Genomic DNA, 18992 nt, shown 5'->3' with positions numbered 1-18992 from the left:
GTAGCACCACCCTAGAACTGTCCCTCAGGCCAACTGGCCTCGCAAGGGCTGGAATGCCCTGAGTCTCAATGTCAGGGAAGCTGCGCAGGCAGCACAGCACACAAGCCTAAACGTAGCAACTGTCCACTAAGTGCTGGACAGTTGTGAATAATAGATGAGCAACGTTGGAGCCTCGTGGGCTCAAGAACACTGGTGGGGAGACACAGCGTGGGAGCCTCGGGGCTACAACCAACGAACTGGGCCCCCCAAGAGCCTCTCAGGGCTCTGCGAAGGAAGGGCACCTCGAGCCTCTCAGGGCTCGCAAATCACATAAGGCACTATAGGGCTTCAGGGCTCTAAATCAATAAAATGCCCCCTCGAGCCTCGGGGCTCGTAAATCGCTGTGGGCGTGGGAGCCTCTCGGGCTCTAAATAAACAAATTGCCCCCAGGAGCCTCGGGCTCCTAAATCAACAATGCGGCCACGTTGGAGTCCCTCACGGGGGACTCAGGAATCACACAATGCCCCACGAGCCTCTCTGGGCCCGAACACAACGAGGGCCTTGCTCGGCCCGCACACGGGAGGGGCGGGCACCGACAATGTGCCCCGGCGCCCTCCTCTCTTCCCTCCACTCACCGGCTGTCTCCTGGGGCGGCTCGGGGCTCCTCTTTCCTCGGGAGCCTCGGCGAGACGCGGCAGGCTGCTTCCTGCTTCCCCGGCCCGTGCAGCCAATCACAGCGCGAGTCGCCCGGCGAGCCCCCGGCAGCTGTATCCAATCACAGCGCGGCTCTCCGGGTGACGTCAGCGCTGCACTCTCTCGGTCCCTGGCTGCGGTGGTGATTACGGGGCAATGCCGGGTGGGCACCGGCTTTGAATTATAAAAATAGCACGGGGCAATGCCGGGTGGGCACCGGCCTCTAATAAAAATATAAAGCGAGGTGGGCACTCGCTCGGCAAAAATCGGCAAATCGGCTCTGATGCCGGGTGGGCACCGGCTGCACACAAAGCGCTCCCAAGCGCCGGGGACCACAGGAAAAGCGCTCCTAGCGCTTGAAATACAAATAAAGCGCTCCCAGCGCTTAGGGGAGAAATAAAGCGCTTTTAAGCGCAAGGGCAAAAGCAAAAGCTCCAGCAAGGTCTGGAGGCAGACAGGGGGGCAAGGCTGGGCCCAGAGCCAGCACACTGGGTCTCCAGGCAGGGAGACAAGCCAAGTGGTGGTCCTCCTGGCCCCAGCAGCAGCAACAGCCCCCTCTGGCAGGATCCAAAAGTAGGACAAATTGTAAGGGGACACAGCCCCTTCTTATACTGTGAAATCCTTTGTTTCAGGGTGCAGGGTGGGGGGAAACCAGTTGCAGCTGGCTTGGGAGTACCCTTGATGGCCCAACCACCCCTTTCATTCACTGGGGAGGCTTGGGTCGTTAGACAAACCACAGGGGGGCGGAGCCAGCATTGTGTGGGGAAAACCCCAGCCCATCAAGGACCCAGGTGCACTCCTCCCACACATCACTCATGCTGATCTCACACTCACCACCGGGCAGACCCATCCAGACTTCCTGGAGCCTGGCATGCCAGCCAGCTCCAGCCAATCACGCTCCAGTATCCTCACTGCACACATACATCAATGTCCAGAAGTAGCACTTCCCTTCTAGACACATACAAGCCGCACATACCATCGCCCAGCATTCATTCTCACGAGTTCACACATACTAAACTCGAGCCTGCACTCCCCACGCATCAGGAACTAACATGGACACACACATTCCCCATGCATTCCTATGGGAGGGCAGGCCAGCCATACTACACGCACGCACTTTACTCTGGGACACAGGGAAAAAGTGCGCAGAGACCCAAAAATCGCTACACAGGGTCACAAATAAAAGCAAAAAGATTAGGGGTGAACCTGCCCTAAGGCCCAAGTCCAACACAACCCCCTTCCAGCCAAAACGCAGGGCAGACCAATCACCACCGTGATGGACTTCCCTGCTTGGGGCGATAAAACACGGACGCGGGCCCACAACTGCAGGGACACCCTCCTGTTTTACGCCACCGTGAACCCCTGGGGTTCCTTCTAAAACTACTGTAGGGACTAACTGGGGTACCCCACTGGTACTCTCCAGCTGCCCTCGGCCAGGACCAGGCCCTAGGCCACCCAGGTACCACTGGATCCTGCCTACTCACAAAGTGGGGGGTAGTAACCCCTGGCACATAATAGCCATGCTCCACTCTTCCTGTCTGCAAGACAGGGCTAGATTGCCACTGGTTCTCCAGCCTAGGGTCTACAACCTCAGGCGGACCAGGAGTCTCAGGGAAGGCTCTCCTCCCCCTACCTCTTCTTCTAGGGTTCCTCCTCCTCCTCCTGCGAGGGGTACCCTCTAAACACCATCCTCCCAACCTAGGGTTTAACCCCTCAGGTTGCACCGGGGTCAGAGGTGGGCTCTCCCACCCTCTGCACCCCCTTCCAGCGTCCTGCTCCCTCCCAACCGGGGCGGTACCTCTGGAAAAAGAACTGGTCAGGACACTGATTACAGTAGTCCCACCCTTCAGGTCAGGCGGATCCTGAACCTGGCCTTCCAACCTCCGGTCTAGAACCTTTGGTGGAACCAATGCCTGGCACTCCAGGACTTCTGGGGACTCACATCCTATCCCCCAATCACTCCTTTTGCTGGACTCCTGTACCCTCCCTACTGGAGCGGTACTGCCAGACTCTAGAACCATAGAAGCTCCGCTTACAGATGCTCCAGGTCCCCTACACACTAGGAGATCTACCTCAAGTGAACTAACAGGCAAGCTTAGGTTCCCATCCTGGTGTTCCCTAAAGAAACCATCCAGGCTCTGTGACAGGGCTTCGGGCATCTGGGGACTCTCGGTCACACACTCACTCCCGCTCCACTGAGACAGGCAGTCAGCCCCTACACCCTTCTCACTAACCTGGGACCTAGCTGGGCTACTCTCACCCTCCTCCACCACACTGGGCTGGAAGACACCTGACCCACTATTGTTGGAATCACTCACTAGTGACTCTAAAGAACCTCTCGCACTGTCCCATCGGTCTGCTTCCTTTGCAAGCTCCCAAGGATCAAAGGTCAACCTCAACAGGTGTTGCCGCAACTCCGGCCGACAATGACTGAGCACCTTTTCCTTGAGAATAAGACAAAACAGTTTGTAATACTCAGGTCCCGTGGGAACCTCTATCCACTCAATCAGTGCACACTGACAGTCCTCTGTAAACTCCTCCCAAGACTGGTGAGACAGTTTCCTACTGTCCCTGAACTGCAACCTATACTCCTCTTCTAGGGAAACAGGTACCATACTCGGGGAACTGGGAGTGGGACTGTCTACACTAACACTTAAATAGCTGCCACCACTGGATTCAACCCTCCCTGGGGAATCCAGAAAATCAAAATTGCACTCAGGGGATAACCTACTCTCTAGGGTTACCTTCTCCCTGAACAAGGTCCTCTCAGCCTCTAGCTTGGCGCGCTCCAACCTGAGCTGTTCCATCGCTAGCTGATGCTCCCGCTCTTCCCTCCTATCCAACCACTCCTCTGGGGACAGGACAAGGGATGGGGCGCTGGTACTGGCACTGGACCCAGCAAGGGACTCCCTATCTATGGGGTCCTCACTATCTGCTGACATCCATCCACTGTCATCATCATACAACTCACATTCTTCAGGGCTCTCCACAGACTCACCACCCTCATGGCGTGCGGCCCGGGCCCTATCTCTCTCACTGTGCTCAAGATCCCACTGACCCTTTTGCCATAGGATCAGGCTGTCCCTAAGCTGGGACTGAGTATCTGACTCACTCACCTCCATGCCGCCCTCTTCACAGAATCTGACCAGCTCTGACCTACTGTACCTAAAAAGACAACAGAGATCAAAAACAGGCTCCATTTTGGCGGACGTTCTCAAGAAGAGTTTGACACAGGGAACCAGGGGGTCTGAGCTTACACAGGAGTACACAATTACAACATTCAGCAAGATTCCTATCTCAGAGAACTTGCACTCCTCTGTCCAGTGTAACACACCACTCATTCACACACACCCTCCCCTCGGACCGGTAAGGCAGTTTCTACCACCCCTGACTTCTCAACCTGACCATAAGTGACACAGGTACCAAACTCTGGAAGCAGGGCGGGGAACAAATGTACTGGACAGAAATTACAAAATGACACCTTTCAGGAGAAGCAATACTTAAACTTCACCTAAAAAAACAATAATCCCCAAAAATGTGGTTATCTAAAATTGCAGAGTTTTGTAGTGTGGCCTGTCGCCACTGTGGTACAGCGCAAACGCAAGTCCAATCCGCACCGGTTGCCACCAATGTTAGAGACGGGACCCCCGGCTGGCCAAGGCTCACGCCAAAGTCAGTCAGGGATCACCATTTCTAAGTCAGGGCAAGGGAGTTACACACCAAGATAACCCCTGCTCACCCTCTAGGTAACGTGACGCGAGCAGCAAGGCTAATCTCGGAGGCGATGTGTAAAGCGTTTGCGCGCGCACCCCACCGACAACACCCTAGGCCCACCACAAAGGAAACTCCACACAAGGTTATATCAAAAATAGCCTTTGTATTATAATAATAAGAACACATTAGATAACACACACACTTTACAATGTGCCAACAGGCACGGGCAAGATTTACAAGGGATTATGTACAGGACAGGGCCACCTGGACCACTGTCAGGGGTATGCACTTTTTAGAAATAATACTTGTAGGTATAACACCTAGCACATAAACATATAATGACTGTAACACAGAAATAGTAAATGTAGCATACAACCAGTAACTACTGGTAAAGGGAAAATACCTCCTACGCCACCCTAAACACTGTAGGGAAATCACGCAGGGAACTAGGACCTTATCATCAGGACCTATGGAAGGAAAACCTATCACCTAAGCAAGTCACATTTAGCAAAGGGAAGGAAACCTAAAATAATCACCTAAGCAAGTCACATTTAGCAAAGGCAAATAAACATCAACATTCCTCTAAGCAGGTCACTTTTAGCAAAGCGAAATAAAAGCATAAACAATTACCTAAGCAGGTCACTTTTAGCAAAGGTAATATCAAACAATCCTCTAAGCAGGTCACTTTTGGCAAAGGGGATAAAACATAAACAATTACCTAAGCAGGTCACTTTTAGCAAAGGTAAAAACAAACATTCCTCTAAGCAGGTCACTTTTAGCAAAGGTAAAAACAAACATTTGCACATGAAACATTAAAACACATTCAGAGGTGCAGGTAGAACATTTGCGCAGAAATCACATAAGCAGTAACTCATAAATTGCGCAGGGTGCACGTAGCACCACCCTAGAACTGTCCCTCAGGCCAACTGGCCTCGCAAGGGCTGGAATGCCCTGAGTCTCAATGTCAGGGAAGCTGCGCAGGCAGCACAGCACACAAGCCTAAACGTAGCAACTGTCCACTAAGTGCTGGACAGTTGTGAATAATAGATGAGCAACGTTGGAGCCTCGTGGGCTCAAGAACACTGGTGGGGAGACACAGCGTGTGAGCCTCGGGGCTACAACCAACGAACTGGGCCCCCCAAGAGCCTCTCAGGGCTCTGCAAAGGAAGGGCACCTCGAGCCTCTCAGGGCTCGCAAATCACATAAGGCACTATAGGGCTTCAGGGCTCTAAATCAATAAAATGCCCCCTCGAGCCTCGGGGCTCGTAAATCGCTGTGGGCGTGGGAGCCTCTCGGGCTCTAAATAAACAAATTGCCCCCAGGAGCCTCGGGCTCCTAAATCAACAATGCGGCCACGTTGGAGTCCCTCACGGGGGACTCAGGAATCACACAATGCCCCACGAGCCTCTCTGGGCCCGAACACAACGAGGGCCTTGCTCGGCCCGCACACGGAAGGGGAGGGGCGGGCACCGACAATGTGCCCCGACGCCCTCCTCTCTTCCCTCCACTCACCGGCTGTCTCCTGGGGCGGCTCGGGGCTCCTCTTTCCTCGGGAGCCTCGGCGAGACGCGGCAGGCTGCTTCCTGCTTCCCCGGCCCGTGCAGCCAATCACAGCGCGAGTCGCCCGGCGAGCCCCCGGCAGCTGTATCCAATCACAGCGCGGCTCTCCGGGTGACGTCAGCGCTGCACTCTCTCGGTCCCGGGCTGCGGTGGTGATTACGGGGCAATGCCGGGTGGGCACCGGCTTTGAATAATAAAAATAGCACGGGGCAATGCCGGGTGGGCACCGGCCTCTAATAAAAATATAAAGCGAGGTGGGCACTCGCTTGGCAAAAATCGGCAAATCGGCTCTGATGTCGGGTGGGCACCGGCTGCACACAAAGCGCTCCCAAGCGCCGGGGACCACAGGAAAAGCGCTCCTAGCGCTTGAAATACAAATAAAGCGCTCCCAGCGCTTAGGGGAGAAATAAAGCGCTTTTAAGCGCAAGGGCAAAAGCAAAAGCTCAAGCAAGGTCTAGAGGCAGACAGGGGGGCAAGGCTGGGCCCAGAGCCAGCACACTGGGTCTTCAGGCAGGGAGACAAGTCAAGTGGCGGTCCTCCTGGCCCCAGCAGCAGCAACAGCCCCCTCTGGCAGGATCCAAAAGTAGAACAAATTGTAAGGGGACACAGCCCCTTCTTATACTGTGAAATCCTTTGTTTCAGGGTGCAGGGTGGGGGGAAACCAGTTGCAGCTGGCTTGGGAGTACCCTTGATGGCCCAACCACCCCTTTCATTCACTGGGGAGGCTTGGGTCGTTAGACAAACCACAGGGGGGCGGAGCCAGCATTGTGTGGGGAAAACCCCAGTCCATCAAGGACCCAGGTGCACTCCTCCCACACATCACTCATGCTGATCTCACACTCACCACCGGGCAGACCCATCCAGACTTCCTGGACCCTGGCATGCCAGCCAGCTCCAGCCAATCACGCTCCAGTATCCTCACTGCACACATACATCAATGTCCAGAAGTAGCACTTCCCTTCTAGACACATACAAGCCGCACATACCATCGCGCAGCATTCATTCTCACGAGTTCACACATACTAAACTCGAGCCTGCACTCCCCACGCATCAGGAACTAACATGGACACACACATTCCCCATGCATTCCTATGGGAGGGCAGGCCAGCCATACTACACGCACGCACTTTACTCTGGGACACAGGGAAAAAGTGCGCAGAGACCCAAAAATCGCTACACAGGGTCACAAATAAAAGCAAAAAGATTAGGGGTGAACCTGCCCTAAGGCCCAAGTCCAACAAGTTGTATGTGGCAAATTTGCATAGCCATAATAGGACAGTTCCCAGAATATCAGAGGCAAATGAGCTCCACCACCACAGTTAAGGGGTATACAACCTTTACAACGCAACTTTTACAACGACCTACCATTACCACGCAACTTTTACAACGCAGGATCCATTACAACGCATACCATTACAACGCATGTATTTACAACGCAGGTACCTTTACAACGCATACCATTACAACGTAAGTATTGGTAAGTATATCATTTTATTAAAAATATTATAAGTTTGGGTTTTTGGGTAAAGGGGTATTTTTAGGGTTCAGGGTCAGTTTTCAGTTTTTGGGTAAAGGGGTATTTTTAGGGTTTAGGGTCAGTTTTCAGTTTTTGGGTAAAGGGGTATTTTTAGGGTTCAGGGTCAGTTTTCAGTTTTTGGGTAAAGGGGTATTTTTAGGGTTCAGGGTCAGTTTTCAGTTTTTGGGTAAAGGGGTATTTTTAGGGTTCAGGGTCAGTTTTCAGTTTTTGGGTAAAGGGGTATTTTTAGGGTTTAGGGTCAGTTTTCAGTTTTTGGGTAAAGGGGTATTTTTAGGATTTAGGGTCAGTTTTCAGTTTTTGGGTAAAGGGGTATTTTTAGGGTTGAGGGTCAGTTTTCAGTTTTTGGGTAAAGGGCTATTTTTAGGGTTCAGGGTCAGTTTTGGGTTTTTGGGGTACAGAGATATTTTTAGGGTTCAGGGTCAGTTTTGGGTTTTTGGGTTTTTGGGTAAAGGGGTATTTTTAGGGTTTAGGGTCAGTTTTGGGTTTTTGGGTAAAGGGGTATTTTTAGGGTTTAGGGTCAGTTTTGGGTTTTTGGGTAAAGGGGTATAGGGTAAAAATTAAATATAATTAAATGTAAATTACATTAAATTAAATTAATTAAATTAAATTACATTAATTAAATTAAATTAAATTAAATTAAATTAAATTAATTAAATAAATTAAATTACATTAAATTAATTTTAATTAAATTACATTTTAAAAAATATTATATACTTACCAATACTTACGTTGTAATGGTATGCGTTGTAAAGGTACCTGCGTTGTAAATACATGCGTTGTAATGGTATGCGTTGTAATGGATCATGCGTTGTAAAAAATGCGTGGTAATGGTAGGCGTGGTAAAAGTATGCGTTGTAACGTCATATATCCTTAAGGGGTATACAACCTCTTGTAGCCCCTGTTTGCCAGGAACTGATGTCTGACACTCATCATGCGCACAGTTAGCCAGATAAAGGATATCATCAGCGATGAACCATGAGTGTGCCATCTTGATCTTGTCTTTAAGATTCAGTTCCAGCTGACATTTATATGTATCCAATGAAAGCATATCTTGTATAAGTGACACTCAAACACATGTATTATGTCTTTGTTAAACACGGGTAAGGTAAGCCCATGTACAGTACTGTTCCTTGAAAGATGATGGCCATGTAACCTGTTTGCAAAGAGTTCCGAAAGTGAATATAATATGACCAAAATAAAAATGTTATGTGAAAATATTGAGTTTAGATCCAACACAAAGGCATGTGTAAACTGCGAGTTAACACAATGAAGACAGCAAACAAAAAAGCAAAAATTGATAATTGACGCTTCGTGAAAGGATTCTCTGCTTGGGCTAAGTGGCAGCATCAAGGACCAAAGGACTCCAGGTCCCAGCAACGCACGGGGCACACAGCACCTGTCCCGCATCAGCCCCGCCTCCCAGCAGCCGTACTAATACTGCACGCGTCTCCCGCTCTGCGGGAGACGCTTCATGAAAGGATTCTCCGCTTGGGCTAAGTGGCAGCATCAAGGACCAAAGGACTCCAGGTCCCAGCAACGCACGGGGCACACAGCACCTGTCCCGCATCAGCCCCACCTCCCTGCAGCCGTACTAATACTGCTGGGAGACGCTTCGTGAAAGGATTCTCTGCTTGGGCTAAGTGGCAGCATCAAGGACCAAAGGACTCCAGGTCCCAGCAAAGCACGGGGCACACAGCACCTGTCCCGCATCAGCCCCGCCTCCCTGCAGCCGTACTAATACTGCTCGCGTCTCCCGCTCTGCGGGAGACGCTCCGTGAAAGGATTCTCTGCTTGGGCTAAGTGGCAGCATCAAGGAACAAAGGAACAAAGGACTCCAGATCCCAGCAACGCACGGGGCACACAGCACCTGTCCCGCATCAGCCCCGCCTCCCTGAAACCGCGTCATATAATTAATTGACTGATCCGCTGTGTGGGACGCCGGGCTAAGCCTGGTCAAATGGCGGGCCTTCTTAGGCCCTCAGAGGCACGAAGAGGCCGGGCTGGGCCCATACCCTGACACGTTGTAAGGGATCATTTGGGTATACTCTTTGGTTGTTCTATTCGTCATGGCCGCGACTCTTGACAAATCCACATCTGTAAATGTAGGGGGGATTAGTAAGGGCACATTAGACAATTATTTTCCTAAGGTTGCCTCAGATTTAGATAAGGAGAGCGCTTTAGCCGAGCGTAGAGCTGAGCGACGTTGTACGACTGAATCTATGAAAAGTAGACCTCCCTTAGAATCGTTGCATCAAACCATCTTACTTGATGCAAGTTCCTACATTGAAAAAGAGGACCCCTTATCCATAGATAGTGTCCCTATACTTCTGCGAGACACGCCATCTCTACCTGATACCTCTAACACCTTGTACACAGATAACGTATCCCTTTCTAGCAATTCCACCATAGGAGTGGATGTGATAGATGAGCCACCTTTATTAGTAGTTGAGAAAAAGAACGTTAGGAAACCAGTCGCGCCCAACGCTCATGGTCCGCCACCAAACAAAAGAAGAAAGAGGGGTAGTGATCCGCAAAGAAGCAAGATCAGCCACTCTGACTTTGGTAAACCTATAAAGGCTATTGTTACAAGTGCACCTACCTTAAAGGCCATTGTAACAACTGTTTCAACTCTAACCGCTTCTACGGAAATAGTACTAATTGCAAAAGCCCCTTTATTGACTGCACCAACTCCGCCTGGTTTAGTTACTTCTCTACACTGTCCGTCTAATGAAGCATTGTCCGCTGTCCCTCTTGAAAGTATTGAACACCTAATTAGGTCATTTATATTACCTATAATAGGGTGGAGCAACGGCTGGTGAATCTAGAACTGGCTATAAGTAACAATGTTGGGTTACCTAAGGACCTTGTGAAGCCATTATCACCTCCCTCAGTTATAGTACCATCTCCTATCCCTGTTGCCCATAAGGGCACTAATAAAATTAGCAAGCCTATGAATCTTAAACAGCACAGGGCAGTACCCCTTAAATCAGCACAACAACCAGTATTGCATGTTGCTAGTGAAGCTCTGAAGGCAGGGAATACATTTTCCACAGGAAACACGCGAGATGAGAGGGGAATTACCAGTCCAGTTAGGGCAGCGAAGCATAGGGGGCGTCAAGTTGAACTACCCCCGGAAGCAGTTCCGTTTGTGGTTGTGCTCACGGGAGTCCCGCCATTAGAGGATGGCAGGAGGGAAGGGTTTTTCCAGCTAAAAAATAAAACTATGCATTGGCTTAGTCAAAACCGACCACTTCCTTTTAATATCGATGGTGAGATTATGCATGTTCGGCGACTCCCCTGGTTGGGAAGTAGAGTGAAAGATATAAAGGGGTATCTAATTGTTATCAACTTTAGAGATCCTGGAGCTGTCAGATATATTCTAAACTGGGTTCCAGGAAACGTTGGTAATTCCATCGTTCCATGTGACCTGACTTATTTTTATCCAAGATCTCTAGTGACCCCTATAACCTACCCTGGGGCTCTAGCTTGCCGACAGATCTCATCATCTATACTATCCAACAACCGGTATATGATGCATGCATCTAATCCTATGGCTGCTGAAAATGCATTTGGGTGGGATACCGTACCTTACAGGAGCTATAGAAACGGAAATAGGAGGATGGACCATCTGCTAGGAAATAGGAGGATGGACCATTTGTTACCATTTACCCCGCTGGAAGTCGCAAATAGATTTGATGCCCTTTCAGGCTTTGATGACTGCGATTGACAAATGGGGCACCCTATTAACATGCCACCGACTACTGAGGATCAAGATGTAAATGCTAAGCAAAGCCCCTTAATCCAAGTCCTGGCACCAGAACAAACTATCTATCCCGCAATTACCATTTCTTCTGATGACCGACATCTACTGAATTGTGAGCCTGAGCTGGGGATAGATTCTAGCCCTTTTGTTATCAATGACCCCTCTGACTCTTTGGATTGTGAACCAATTAAGCAAGACTTGGTAGTTGCCTAGGTTAAAATCCTCTCTTGGAACGTGGCGGGTCTTAAGAGTAAATTGCCCATTCCAGAGTGGGGCTCCTTTATGGCTTTACACAACATTTGTATGTTGCAGGAAACCTGGGCCTTAAAAGAAAGTGTGGTTCAGGGTTTTGCAACATACGATGTCTTGGCAAGTATGGGTGAGAGGGGTAGGCCTTTGGGGTGGGTTGTCCATATCGGTTGGTACGCACCTGGGAGTTAAGGCATCACAAATTCCAACTAATTCACTGGATGTCCAGTGTGTATTGCTGAGTATGTCAAACGGGCCAAATATTGCTTTGATCAATGTATATTCAAGGCCAGTTAAGCGGGGCCTTGAGTCAGAGGCTATTGAAACCTTGTTAACCCTCATCCAGTCGATTGACTCCTCCACCGTCCTAATCCTGGGTGGAGATTTTAACTGTCATTTCGAGCCACTCATGGACTCGAATTTGGGTGACCCGGATGAGGTTGATCTGCTGTGGGCCATCCCTGAGCCATTGACTACCCAGGTCAAGGCATGTACCCCCCTAGTCCTGCAATTGCAGTCATTTGCGTTAGCAACATCATTACGAGCATGTAACGGGAGGGTGGACCCTGATAGACCAGGGAAAGACACGTTTAATCGATTAAAACTGAGTACCTCAGTAATCGATTACATTTTCATAGAGGCTAGACACTGGGATAGGCTGCATGAGTTCAGGGTTATTGAAAGATCTGACAGTGACCATAATGCTTTGGTCCTGTCACTTAAACCGGGGAGCTTTGGGTTGAAATGCCAAACTCCGGTTGAACTTTGCCTCACTGTGCCTTTAATAATAACAAACTGTAGGCGTAGGGTTAAATGGCCAGACCTCCAGATGTCCACCAGTAAACTCGCTGATTTATATGAGACTGTCATTCCGTTCATTGAAGACATTGGGAAATGTGGTCATCTGGGTAGGGCATCTGAAATACACATTCAATTGGTGGCCATACTAAAAGATACTTTGTATCCCGTGAGAAGGGCAAACCAGAGATAGTATGGCTCTTTTAGTGGGATGTTTAGTGTTTTCGGGAAATAAGGAGTTTTTAGGGTTTAGGGATAGGAAGTATTTAGGGGTAGTAAGGTTTTTTTAAAGTTCAGGTATGGGTACAGTACAGGGGTAGTAATGTTTTTTTTGTAGGGTTTATGAATAAGGTGTAAGGAGTGTCTAGGGCTCATGGATGAGCAATTTTAAATTAGATCAAGTAAAATGAAATTGAATATAATTAAAGTAATAATAACACTAACTGTTAATGTTTGTTTTAAATGTGTTATTTTTAAATTACATTTAAAATCAGCACATTATAAATAAATTATGAATTGTAAATTAAATGTATTTAAATTATATTTATAAATATATTCATTTATATGCATAGGTATATATTTGTATATGTGTATATATGTGTGTGCGCGTTAAAATTGTACTTGCCATCTCAACTGTGAAGTCAAGATGTAAAGGACTTTAATGTAAAGGCACTGCTGATGCAATAACTTTGAATATAGCTATGCCATGTAACAACTGACATATGTTTGCAACACAAATTCGGCAAATTTTCTCATCATTCTAAGGAGTTTTTCAAAATAAATCCCATCTGCTTTTTACTGGGAAATAAAATGAAGGTGTGAGTTTTCTTGCTTTGCACATAATCACAATTGACCTGTAACTACAGTTAGTAGTTGAATCTTGAGATGATTAAAACCTGTTAATTAGGGACTAAGATTGTCCAGAAGTTTGACTTTGCTCAAAAATGCATAAGCAATCCATTGACAAAGCACAATCAAGGATGTCAGGGATCGCAGCTGTGACCCATGGCTTGCCCTTTGGTACCCCTGGCACTGCTTTTGCGACCTCTGGCATCAGAGGTGGCAAAATAAGTGTCTAGGTATAGCTCTTACTAATGGATGCTAGTTGGAGTCTACTTGCTTGGTTGTGTCAATTTTTCATTATACAAATAGTGAATAATATTGTTCACCATTAGTGTAATAAAAAATGGAATACATTAGCTGGAATATGTCCCTATCTGGAAGCTAAGGCAAGTAAAAAAAAATCGTGTTAAATGTATTTGTATGCATGCTTGAGGGTGAGAGAGTGTTTCTGTGCAGGAGAGTGTGCCTATGTGTTCGTATGTGTAAGCAGGTGTGTGGGAGTCAAAGTAAAGTTAAAATGCCGTGCAATTTCACTTCTGCTACCCCTAGCGTTTTGGTGAATTGACGTCCATGAGCACGATGAGCTACAAGTGGAATGTTTGTTGTGTAGCAAAAGTATAACACTTTGAGCAAGAGTGCTGTCTTAGTCACACAGTTTGCTTGATTTCAGTGTGTTTGACCTTATTTCATATGGACAAAGCAAATCCCAAATATGATGTGGACATCTGGAGTTTACACTTCTGGCTGTATATTATCACAATTGAGGTGTGTTTAATACCCCAGGCAAAATCTCCTCTTCTTTAATGTATTGGTGGATCCAATCCAAAGAATGTCTATTGTGACCAATACTTGCATTAGGTTTCACAATGCTTTCGATTGAGTGGGGCAAGTGCATTCCTTCACCTCTGAATAAGAACTGTTATAACCTTACACATTGTTGTAGCTGAGTCCATAATAATATCTCTTACCCGAGAGGTGCATGCTCCCAAAACAATGAAGATCTGAGTTTGACCCTGCTAATACTGTTATATTCTCGACTTCGAGCCTACAGTATTGCTCATTAATTCATAAGTGTGCAGCACACATACAGGTCTGGACTAGAAACCAGATCAGCTGTAAAACGAATGTTCAAACCAGCACTATTCTTCGGGAAGCCTGGACTACAATGCAGCCATAGGGGCCTGGTTGCGTCATGGTAGCTCATCCTGCCTTGAAAGACCACCATGGTAATGGCCAGTCTATCAGACATGTTGAATGGGTGGGTGTGAATGTACCCCATACAAAGCATGGGGGTTAGAAAAAGTAGCTTATAATCTTAATACTGTGAATTTACACATAACGACACAACAAAAATAAATAGCATGAAAAAATGTATTGCATAACTCTTTGTATTGCATTAATTATTTTCTGTACTTAACGTGAACGATCTAAAATACAATGCAAACCCCCATCAAGGTGATATTATCTTTCTATTTTGAGTCTATTGCATTGAACTCATTTCTTTTGCTTTTTCCCATTTCAGAAAGTATTTTGGAGAAAAAATAGGACTCTATTTCGCTTGGTTGGGTCTTTATACAGGACTCCTTATTCCAGCGTCAGTAGTTGGAGTCATAGTGTTTCTCTATGGATGCATAACCGTCGAGGAAGACATTCCAAGGTAAAGTTCTATGTATATGTTCTACACAGTGTGCCTATCGTAAATCATTTGGCAGTAAAGTGGCAGCCTTTTTAACTCATCTCTTTCAAGCAGATCCCCTCCGTGATTATTTCATTTTGTATTTTTCTTAATATTATCATATTTACCCTGGTTTCTTTTGCCATTTCCCTGGCCACACACTGAGGAACATTTAAGGGAACTTCTTCCTCCTCAGTGCCTGACTCCTGATAAACAGTTGGTAAATTCCGGACTTCTCTCTCACATATGCTTGTTACCATCTTATTACATTCCCTTTCTTCCTGCACATTTGTATTAGAACCGTTTAACTTTGTCAGTTATCACACAGCAACACTCACATATCTATAAATGCATATTAGCTGTCTTTAGGACTTTTACGTCCAGCTACCAAAATGATGGACAGGGAGAGCTGCATTTCATACCTTCTTGGTTAGTCTGAAAATGAAACTCTTTGTGACTGATGGTAGCCTGCCAGCACATTTAAGTGTATAGAATATGCATGCAACGGAGAGTAGTACAGATGGATGCCAACTGTAAATGTGTTAAAATGCGCACATAATATACGTAATGTGGTCATTGGTGTACATGAGACATTTCGCATAGTGCTGTCTGATTTCTACAAGGAGGATTCATACAAAGATGGTCTCCTCTCGCTAGAATGCTATTCAAAAATTGCACATATACCACCATCATGGGGAATTTTCTTTGAGTTTGCATTCTATATCTGTTAAGATCTAATAGATCCTAATGTGAAAACTTAGGTATATACTGTGCATTTGGTCATTCTAGGTTAAGTTTCTCCAAAGTCATTCCTGGAGGACCGAATCATTGCCAGATTTTTTAATAACTACATTTATCTAAACGGTGATATGCTAAAAATCTAGCATGAATCGGGCCCTGCAGGATGAACATTGGAGAACCCTGTTCTAGGTCAATGTAGTTCACAGACAAATACAGATCTCTTGTAAGTAGAGTCCACAACTGTTCCTGAACAGACTAACACAAATGCAGCACACTGATCATCATTGTGACATATTCCTGTAAATGAATCAACCACATTTTCTGGGTCCTGTAGCAAAAGTGTTCCCAATCTATGACTCGACTAATAATTTAGATATATCAACAAACCAGGAATCCCAGAGAAGTAATTGCACCCAACAGGATCCACTTTTACAGTATCAAACAAGAAATGTATCACACAGTAATTGTTTAACAGTTAATCAGTGCATGTATATGAAAGGATGTTGGACTGCTCAATAGCCAAAACTTGATTGAACATTGAAGATAACTTGTCCATCCGTTATCTACCACAAATTTAGAGAGTCCTTTACAACAACATCAGTGTTATCTTTGTTGTATTTTTTTTTATCCTCAAGCAAACACATCACATTTCTTGTCACCAACACGTTTTGTTCCTGAAATACCTTTCCCCGAACTTCATCAGGGCTATTTCCTAATAACAAACCTGCTTGATTTACTTCTCATGATATAACCTCTCCCAAAAACTTCTATGTATAATCTATTATAACTTATAACAGTATATCACATGTGTAGTGCTGAGGAGCATGGTCAGGGAAGACAGTACACAAACACACTCTGGCAAGCACTAAGCACCCGGGCACTGGACATCACTTCCTGCAGGGTGGGGAAAAGACACAGGAAGGGAAGGAAAGAAAAGGGGCATACATATACAGCCAGGAATGGACAGACGCACACACACCACCAACACACACACAGGGTAAGAGACAAGACCTCCAACTCATAGCTGTTTGCCTGTACCAGACAAGACGTCAACCCAGGCACCTAAATAAACAGAGCCTTTGAAGCATACCTGTGTTGGAGTCTTGGCTCCTTAAAGGGGGCTCTACAATGTGGGCCTCTTCAGTTTTCTTGTGATCGGTCACCCCTGCTGAGCATTCATCAAACCATGTCCGTGCAAAACAACAGCATTCCACAAGTCCACATGATGAAGTTCTTTGAAAGATATTTCGGGAAGTAGATTTCAGCAACGAATATGCTGGCAGCAAGGACTGTGCACGCAACAGCTTTGGACTAATGCCTTAACCAGTTGAAACGCAGTAGCAGTGCTATTTTGCTAATTTAGACACAGGTTAATTGTTGCTTGTCATGAGAGCATTAAGGCAAGTGCTGATTTTGGCTGTAAATGTAGCATCAGTTGTTGATATATTTAAAGTAGACAATAGAACACAGAAACATACCCAAAGCACGATAGCAATACAATTAAAACATAACAAGATTACACAAAATTACTTTTCAATAATGCATCACAAAAAAGAACCGAGCACATCACAACCACCACAAAACAATTTCACTCACCAAATAGGTATAAATATTCCTGGCATAATTTACCAACACCTGAGACCTCCTTTAATGATACAGAGGAAAAGTAAGCACTGCCTTAACTTACCACTAAGGGCATAGAACTGTGCCAGTCAAAAATAGCGTGTGATCTGGCCACCACATGAGGCTAGGAAGCTAAGTACCCCAAACCGAGCTTAACCATCTCAATTTTAATTCATACAACAATGCTTGCAACTGATTTATTGGTTAATTAATATATTTGGTGGTCCAACGTAGGAATTGCACATGTGACTTGGGACTCAGTGGTTTGGAGTCAAAAAGATTCTGACTTATCTGTTCATCCGCTCTTCTACAGACATTAGACAAGCTATGTGTAAAGCTCTCTTGAATTATAAAGAAACAGTCATGTTGATGATATTCCACACTGTAGCCTCACCTCACCTCACCTTGGAAGAGGCACATTCTCTTACAGAGTCTTACCCCCATCTCAGGTCTGAAAAACACACCAGAGAAGGGTTCACTGCCCAGTTTGGGGCCAACGTCCCAACAGCGCTTACAACTTATTACAGATGGTTTCACTCCCCTCGGGCCCTACAAAACATATATTCACTCTGCCACTCCAGCGACAACTCATCACAGGCACCAAACTGTAAAATCTTTAGGCTACCTCATATTCGCCAAATCACGTGCATATATATTTTATACGTAGTTTGTCTAAACATTTTTTTCCCTACCCTTCACAATCGTTGCTTCTTTCTACTTGGATTTACCTTCAGTCTGTTCCATTCTCTCCACAAAAGTATCTGTGTAAAACAGTCAATAAATATTTGTCAACTAGGACAGTGAAAAATGTCATTAGCACAACAATGCAACGGTAGAGTGGGCTTCCAGATAACACCTCCACAATGGATGCACAGAAAGAAAACCAGTTTTCCTTTGACAAACCGTTGTTGAACCCCAGGTTTAGAAACTTGTGAACCGATGGCCGCTGGTCGTAGAGATGAAAGAAAAATGACCATCCTTCGGACTTCATGAAGCTTCGTTGTCCTTGTATGTGCTGTGGCGTTACCTCTCGTTAACACTTTTAAAAATGACATGACTCTGGCTTTTTCTCTCCTTTTGTGCCTGGCAGGAGGTCACCTGCTACACTGAGCGGGAGATCATGTACACAAATGAACAACATTCACTGATCAAGTGATATCAAATAACCATTCAATCTGTAATATTAACATAACTTTAGTGTCAAGAACACAACAGAAAAGAGAGATTTGACTGAATGTGGTTGTTATTACCACGTTCATCCAATGTCTTCAGCCTTTGGCTTCACACTATTAGTGCAGAATGGGGTCTAGACTATGGCCATTGAAGTGACAATACAAAAGTATACTTTGGAGACAGAGGTCAAGGGTACATGGGATAAGCCTCACCCTAGCAATGAACAATATGAAACACGAAAGAAACAGTTTTGGTAGAATTCATAGAAAATATGTGATTTTCACCGGTCACTTTGCATCGTCCTTACTGACATGAATGATAGAAGTCATAATTTCTTCTCAGGAACCACCCTCCTTAGAGGTACTACATTGCGGTTTAATTTAGGATTCTGCATGCTCAGATAACAATCTGCTTGTACTGCCATTTTTTTTTCATGGTGAAATATATTCTCTGTAATAATCACGTGCACACATAGCCATTAACCTAAATGAAATAATGCATAAGAACAACAAAATAATGACTGCAACAGTGTGACTGCAGAGACCATTTCAAACGTTGAAAGTCTCCAAAGTAACACTGAAAACTCAATACATAAGGAGAAGGGATCCGCAGGCTATTCAAGGGATTCATTCCACAATACACTT

At 46.1% G+C, this 18992-nt stretch overlaps 1 protein-coding gene across 1 annotated transcript in view; it reads left to right on the top strand.

Moving 5' to 3' along the window:
- The window catches only part of ANO2 (anoctamin 2), a 1767324-nt gene that overhangs the window by 970816 nt on the left and 777516 nt on the right, over positions 1-18992 (top strand). The window contains exon 11 of the mRNA XM_078673987.1: positions 14659-14793. Coding sequence (XP_078530113.1) covers positions 14659-14793 — 135 coding nt within the window. The remainder of the gene's footprint in view (positions 1-14658; positions 14794-18992) is intronic.

The sequence above is a fragment of the Lissotriton helveticus genome, chromosome 1_1 (assembly GCF_964261635.1).
Source record: "Lissotriton helveticus chromosome 1_1, aLisHel1.1, whole genome shotgun sequence".
Lineage (NCBI taxonomy): Eukaryota > Metazoa > Chordata > Amphibia > Caudata > Salamandridae > Lissotriton > Lissotriton helveticus.
The sequence above is the reverse complement of the archived record's forward strand: the minus strand, read 5'-3'. Positions and strand labels throughout refer to the sequence as shown.